A 7928-nucleotide genomic window follows, 5' to 3' on the forward strand; every position below is an offset into this window, starting at 1 on the left:
CAATCATCGGAATTGGGAATTTATCTAGAATTGTGGCCTTGCTTAGAGATCTATAATCCACACACATCTTCCACTTGTTGTTTTTCTTTTTAACTAGAATTATCGGACTTGAATATTCACTTTGACTTGGCCTTACATGACCAATCTCCAGCAACTCTTTCACTTGTCTTTCTATCTCATTCTTTTGATGGTAGGGATATCTATATGGCCTTACATTCATTGGATCATGTCCCGGTTTCAGGTTAATTGCATGCTCCTCACGAACAGGAGGTAATCCCTTCGGTTCCACAAAGACATCATCAAAACTGGTAAGAATATCTCCAAGAGCTCATTGTTGCTCACTGCTCAGCCCATTCTCCTTCTGTTCTTGTCTTTTATCAAGTACCCCACACAGAGTGGCAAACAAAGGCTCCTCTTGATTTACTCCTCTCAAGGTTCTCGTCCCCAGTTCTGTTTCAAACTTCATTATTTGACTATTCCAATCCACCGTCATTACCCCTAGAGTTTTCAGCCAAGACATACCCAGAATAACATCAATATCTTCCAAATTGAACAAAACAACATCGAGTGTGAACTTCCCTGACTTTGTCTTAATTTTAATTTCTTTACACATACCACTAGTTTCAGTTGTGTGACCATCCCCCATCAAAATATTCATTGATTTTGTCTCCTCCCATGTCCAACCTAAAGCTTCAACCAATTTCCTTGAAATGAAATTATGGGTCGCCCCACTGTCAACAAGAAGAAGAATGAGAATTCCACTTATCTTCCCTTGTAGCTTCATGGTGCTATGACTCCTTGTTTTTCCATCATCCATCCCTCGTAGAGATAAAAGGGCTACATTCTCCATCCAAAATCACGTAACCTTCCTCCTGGGCATCCTCGAATGCATCTTCTTCTTCGCATTCGACCCATAACTCATCATCAGCTAAGATGAGACGAAGTTGTTTCATGAGACACTGATGTAATGGACCATAAGGTCCACCACATTTGAAACACATGCCCTTTTTTCGCTTATAAACTAGATCCTGATATGCCAAATGCTTGGCTCCTCTGTCTTATTGTCTTTGTTTATTTTTTTCAACACCATCTCCCCTTGTGTTTGGGCCTAGCCCATCAGTTCCATTTCCTCCAGAATTTCTTGACCCGGTTCGACCCGTTGCCACCAGGTGGTTTCTCTGACCTGATCCGGTCCCAGATCTGGATTCAATAGGTGTGTCTCCACGTCCCACCCATGCTTTATTTTTGCTTGCCATCTCTATTTCAATGACCCTCGTTGTATTCATCAAATGGCTTCTCGTCAACAAATTGGCAGCGTGCAAGCTCTACAAACGAGCTCAAATTTCCTCCTTCAAACCATGTGTGAAGCAAGTGAAATATTGTTCGTCTTGCAATTTGGGAATCTGAGCAATTAAACATTCAAACCGTTGAATGTAGTCATCAACACTCCCAGTCTGCTGCAACGCCGACAATTGCTCATACATTGTTCCCTTCCCTGCATACCTCTGCATTAGTTCATACTTTAATTCTTCCCACATCAGATTCTCGTTCTCAAGCAATAACGAGTTGAAGAAATGAATGGTCCCATTCTCCATGCTAATCTGGGAGAGCCTCACCTTCACCTCGTCACTCGTTTCCTACACCTGGAAATAGATTTTGGCCCTTGAAATCCAGTCGGCGGGATCTTTGCTGGTGAAAGAAGGGAGCTCCACCTTCTTAATCGATTGTTGGAATTCGTCTAGTGCTTCTCCCTCTAAGCTCTTCCAAATCCAACCAGCACTAGTCAGATTTAGCCTTTTTCCATCATGCTCTCTATTTGTTTTGGCCTTGCGACCTCTGCCATGTGATCCTTCTCCCTCTTCTTCATTGTTGACATTCATCATCAAGCTCTTCGTCACCAATTCTAGGAACTTTGATTGGTTCTCCTTTGCTTCTTTTTCTTCTGCTTGTATCGCCTCCATCATCAATTTCATTATCTTCAAATCACCTTTCACATTTTCCACCCTCGCGTCCAAAGCTGATTCTGCCGCTGGTTTTCCTCCTCCTCTACATTTTGTCATTCACCGCCCTTAGAAATTCGGAAAGTCGGACCAATAATGCATGTTGGATCAAGTGGCCTCGGAATAATTAAGAAAGGGGAGTTGAATTAATTATTAATGTGCCTTGACTAATTAAAAAACTTATCCTTCTTAATGTTACTAGATTTAATTAGGCTTTACTACTGAGTTATGTAATTTAAACAAAAGTAAAGCGTAGAAGAAAAGTACACAATGAAAATTAAAGAGTGTAGGGAAGAAGAAGACAAACACAAGAATTTTATACTGGTTCGGCAACAACCCGTGCCTACATCCAGTCCCCAAGCAACCACCGGTTCTTGAGATTTCTTTCAACCTTGTAAAAACCTTTACAAGCAAAGATCCACAAGGGATGTACCCTCCCTTGTTCTCTTTGAACAACCAAGTGGATGTACCCTCCACTTGAACTGATCCACAAGAGATGTACCCTCTTTTGTTTTCAGTACAACAACCCAAGTAGATTTACCCTCTACTTGTACCACAAAGGATGTACCTTTCAATGTGTTAAGACAAATAATTCTCAGGCGGTTAGTCATTTGAATCTTTGTAAGGGGAAACAAAAGATATCTCAGACGATTAGTCCTTTGAAATCTTTTGTTTAAAGGGAAGGGAAGAATCAAAATAATTCTTAGGCGGTTAGTCCTTTGAATTCTCTTGGAAAGAGAGAAGGGAGACACAAAAGAATTCAGGTGGTTAGTCCTTCTATTCTTTTGGCCAAGGGAGAAGTGAATGAAGAAGAAGAGTAGCACAAGTTTTTGAACAATGAACTTTTCTTGAAAGAGAAAGTATTGAACAAAAACTCTTTAGAAAGATGAAGAAAAAATGAATTAGAAAGTTTTGTATTCTCGTGTTTGAAATTCAAGCCATAGTCATATATTTATAGTCATTTGATGACTCAAGTTAAAGTTTGTAAGTCTTGGCAATTTCTTTAAAACTAATCCTTTTAAAAGATTGTGACTCTTTTGAAAACTAGTCACTTTAAAAGTTGTGACTCTTTTGAAAAAATCTCCAGACAACTAGTCACTTTAAGAATTGTGACTTTTGGTAATTTATTTTTCGAAATCAGTCACTGGTAATCGATTATCATCAAGGTGTAATTGATTGCATATCAACAGATGTGACTCTTCATGTTTAAATTTGAAAATCAAAACTTTTAGAAACACTGGTAATCGATTACAAGTATTGTGTAATCGATTACACAAGTTTAAAATGATTTGAAAATGTTTTATCACTAGTTGTGACTCTTGAAATTTGAAATCTAACGTTTTAAAACATTGGTAATCGATTACATTCTCATGGTAATCGATTACAGCTTTGTAAATCAATTTTGAAAACAATGTTGGCTACTGGTAATCGATTACCAGAGAGTAAAACTCTTTGGTAAAAGATTTTGTGAAAAATTCTTGTGCTACTCAATGTTTTGAAAAAACTTTTTAGTACTTATCTTGATTGAGTCTTCTCTTGATTCTTGAATCTTGATCTTGATTGTTCTTGAAACTTGATTCTTGAATCTTGATTCTTGAAACTTGATTCTTGAATCTTTGGAATTTGCTTAACTCTTGATTCTTTGGCATCATCAAAATAATCTTGGAAGTCATTGCTTCCACAATGCAAAACCTCAAAACAGATAATAATAGCATAGAAAATTAAGGAAAAAGAGAAGTTGGAATTTTGTATTATACTGGAAATAAAAAATTTACAAAGAAGAAGGTCTCCCTTGTCCCAGAGCTAAGCTCCTAAATAGAGCACCCCGTAGGTTCTCTCTATCCCAAGAAAACAGAAAATACAAAATGAACCCCAAAAGCCATCCATACGGATACTAAATAATAAAAAAGGAAATTTCCCCTGATTCTCTCCCTCTCTCTCCTCTAACAAACTGCCCCTGATTCTCTCCCACTCTCTCCTCTAACAAACTGTCCCCTAGCTTATTCCTTTTCTACCCCTCTTTTCTTTCTACAGGAATACACTAACAATTCCCTTGAGCCTTTGTTCATCTCATGAGCTAGAGGCTCCAAAGGCCCATTGAGAGTTTGGTTCCTATCGGAGCCTGACTCGGCATCAAAGTCAATTAGGCTTGAAACTTTTTATCGTTTATTTTTGTACCATGCAGATGAACATATTGGAAGATATTACATCGGAATAGGGATGGCAATTCCTTTTGTTTGACACATCAAATTAGGTTGGGTTAAGTCAAGGTAAATTACTTTCAAAAATTTCTAGACATGTACATGTATGGACATTACATATTTCCACTCGATAGCAACACTCTTCTGTTTTCAAAATTGTCATAGTTTTAACTTAGGTGTTGAGCTTTCAATTATAGTTAAAAAATATACCACTGATTGATAATCGGGACTAAGTTAGACAAACTATAATTGAAAGTTCAACACCTTGTTGGGGAAATTTGAGGGGAGTAAACACCGGTGGACTACGAGCCACCACATAAAGGAACTTGACACCACACTTTAACCCAAAACCTTAAGGCTCAAGTTTATGGGTCTTCTCTGTGGAAGCAATGTCTTCCAAGATTATTTTTGATGATGCCAAAGAATCAAGAGTTAAGAAAATTCCAAAGATTCAAGAATCAAGTTTTAAGAATCAAGATTCAAGAATCAAGTTTCAAGAATCAAGAATCAAGAACAATCAAGATCAAGATTCAAGAATCAAGAGAAGACTCAATCAAGATAAGTACTAAAAAAGTTTTTCAAAATATTGAGTAGCACAAGAAGTTTTCACAAAATCATTACCAAAGAGTTTTACTTTCTGGTAATCGATTACCAGAAGGTAGTAATCGATTACCAATAGCCAACATTATTTTTCAAAATTGATTTACAAAGCTGTAATCGATTACCATGAGTATGTAATCAATTACCAATGTTTTAAAATGTTAGATTTCAAATTTTAAGAGTCACAACTTGTGGTTAAACATTTTTAAATCATTTTAAATTTGTGCAATCGATTACACAATACTTGTAATCGATTACCAGAGTTTCTAAATGTTTTGATTTTCAAAATTTAAACATGAAGAGTCACATCTGTTGATGTGTAATCAATTACACCTTAATGGTAATCGATTACTAGTGATTGATTTCGAAAAAGAATTTTTCAAAAGTCACAATTCTTAAAGTGACTTGTTTCTGAAGAATTTTTCAAAAGTCACAACTTTCTAAGTGACTAGTTTTCAAAAGAGTCACAATTTTTAAAAGGTGACTAGTTTTAAAGAAATTACCAAGAGTCACAAACTTTAACTTGAGACATCAAGAGATTATAAATATGTGACCATGACATGAATTTGATAACAATCTTTCAACAAGTTTCATAACAAGTTTTTTTTACAGAACTTTCTGATTCATTTCTCAACTTCTTTTTTAAGAGTTTTTGTTCAATACTTTGTTCAAAAACATGTGCTATTCTTTTTCTTCATTCACTTCTCCCTTTGTCAAAAGAATAGAAGGACTAACCACCTGAATTCTTTTGTGTCTCTTTTCTCCCTTTGCCAAAAGAATAGAAGGACTAACCACCTGAATTCTTTTGTGTCTCCCTTCTCTCTTCCCAAAGATTCAAAGGACTAACCGCCTGAGAATTCTTTTGATTCTTCCCTTCCCCTTAAACAAAAGATTTCAAAGGACTAACCGCCTGAGATATCTTTTGTTTCCCTTTTACAAAGATTCAAAGGACTAACCACCTGAGAATCCTTTGTCCCAACACATTGGAGGGTACATCCTTTGTGGTACAAGCAGAGGGTACATCTACTTGGGGATTGTTATATTGAGAACAAGAGAGGGTACATCTCTTGTGGATCAGTTCAAGTGGAGGGTACATCCACTTGGTTATTCAAAGAGAACAAGGGAGGGTACATCCCTTGTGGATCTTTGGCTTGTAATGGATTTTACAAGGTTGAAAGAAATCTCAAGAATCATTGGTTGCTTGGGGACTAGATGTAGGCACGGGTTGTTTCCGAACCAGTATAAATCCTGTGTTTTTCTTCTTCTTCCCTACACTCTTTAATTTTTGTTGTGTACTTTTAATTGCCGCTTTTAATTTTGGTTAAGTTTATGTTTCTGTTCTTTACCTTCTTAACTTAGTAGTAAAAGCCTAGTTGAATCTAGTAACATTAAGAAGGATAAATTTTTAATTAGTCAAGACATATTAATAATTAATTTAGCCCCCCTTCTTAATTATTCCGAGGCCACTTGATTCAACATTCTCCTCACTTATATGGTGCTTAACTTTTTCACTTCTACTCGATGTGGGACTTCACCTCACACTTGTACTCCAACAATCTCCCCCCTCAAGTGTGAGTCTCTTCAACATCGTAGCCTCCCCCTCGAGCGGATGTCATTATCATCCATGAGTATAGCCATTAGAGCCCACATGCTCTAGCTACTTGCAGTACTTGCACTGCTGCTCCATCTGCGGGACACGCTGTCGAGACTCACCGCTAAGAAGACTTTCGTTATAAGGGATCCCCAAGGTTAAGATCCATCGCCATCATCTTACTCGTCTGAGCCGGTTACCAAGTTGAACCATCGGCTCTAATACCAGTTGTTGGGGAAATTCGAGGGGGATAATCACCAATGTCAGACATATTCTTGCCTTAAAGAGAAATTTAATATCTATAGGGCAGTTGGATGATGAGGGGCATTACACCACTTTTGGAGATGGAGCTTGGAAGGTAAAAAAAGGCAATCTCGTTGTGGCTCGTGGAAAGAAGTCAGAATCTCTTTACATGATTGCAGATGAGGATATAGTAGTAGTTACTGAGGCTGTCAATAATTCAACCCTATGGCATCAAAGACTTGGACACATGAGTGAAAAAGGAATGAAGCTTATGGCAGCAAAGGGTAAGCTATCAAGCCTGAAGCATGTTGATGTTGGTGTTTGTGAAAACTATATCTTTGGAAAGCAGAAAAAGGTTAGCTTCTCAAGGGCAGGGAAGACGCCTAAAGTTGAAAAGCTATAATTGGTGCACACAGATGTTTGGGGGCCAGCCTCAGTGAAATCTGTTGGAAACTCACGCTATTATGTCACCTTTATCGACGAATCTACTAGAAAGGTATGGGTTTATTTTCTTAAAAATAAATCTGATGTGTTTTTTGTGTTTAAAAGGTGGAAAATAGAAGTTGAAAATCAGACAGTTCTAAAGGTTAAAAGTATGAAATCTGACAATGGCAGGGAGTATGATAGTCAAGAGTTTAAGGACTTCTATTCAGAACATGGGATCAGAATAATTAAGACAATACTAGGAACACTTGAGCAAAACGGTGTTGCAGAAAGGATGAATAGAACCTTGAACGAGAGAGCGAGGTGTATGCGGATCCAATCTGGCTTGCCTAAAGCATTTTGGGCAGAAGTAATAAACACAACAACATATCTCATCAATAGAGGACCATCAGTTCCTTTGAATTATCAGCTTCCCGAAGAAGTATGGTCTGGAAAGGAGGTAAAACTTTCATATTTGAGAATTTTTTGTTGTGTTTCATATATACTGCTAGACTCTAATAGTAGAGATAAATTGGATCCGAAGGCAAAAAAGTGTTATTTTATTGGTTATGGATCTGACATGTATGGCTACAGGTTTTGGGATGACCAAAACAAGAAAGTTATCAGAAGCAGGAATGTCACTTTTAATGAGAACTTATTTTATAAGGACAAATTTTATGCAGAATCTACATGTGCAGGTAAACTGTCAGAAATTTCTAAGAAAACAACACTTGAAGAAATTTCAGAAAGTGATGTAGCCAATAGAAACCAAAGTACAAGCGTAGAGGTTGAGTCAGAACCAAAACCATCAACTCCTCTAAGAAAATCTAGCAGAATTTTAGTACCATCAGATAGGTATTCCTCTTCATT

General features: G+C 37.2%; 1 protein-coding gene across 1 annotated transcript; it reads left to right on the forward strand.

Annotated features, from left to right (window-relative positions):
- The first annotated feature begins 6425 nt into the window (after positions 1-6425).
- On the forward strand, positions 6426-7038 carry LOC114375550 (uncharacterized mitochondrial protein AtMg00300-like). Its single transcript, XM_028333356.1, has 2 exons — positions 6426-6429; positions 6698-7038. The coding sequence occupies exons 1-2, from the start codon at positions 6426-6428 to the stop codon at positions 7036-7038; spliced, it is 345 nt and encodes a 114-aa protein (XP_028189157.1).
- The last annotated feature ends 890 nt before the right edge of the window (positions 7039-7928 follow it).

This window comes from Glycine soja, chromosome 2 (assembly GCF_004193775.1).
Source record: "Glycine soja cultivar W05 chromosome 2, ASM419377v2, whole genome shotgun sequence".
Classification (NCBI taxonomy): domain Eukaryota; kingdom Viridiplantae; phylum Streptophyta; class Magnoliopsida; order Fabales; family Fabaceae; genus Glycine; species Glycine soja.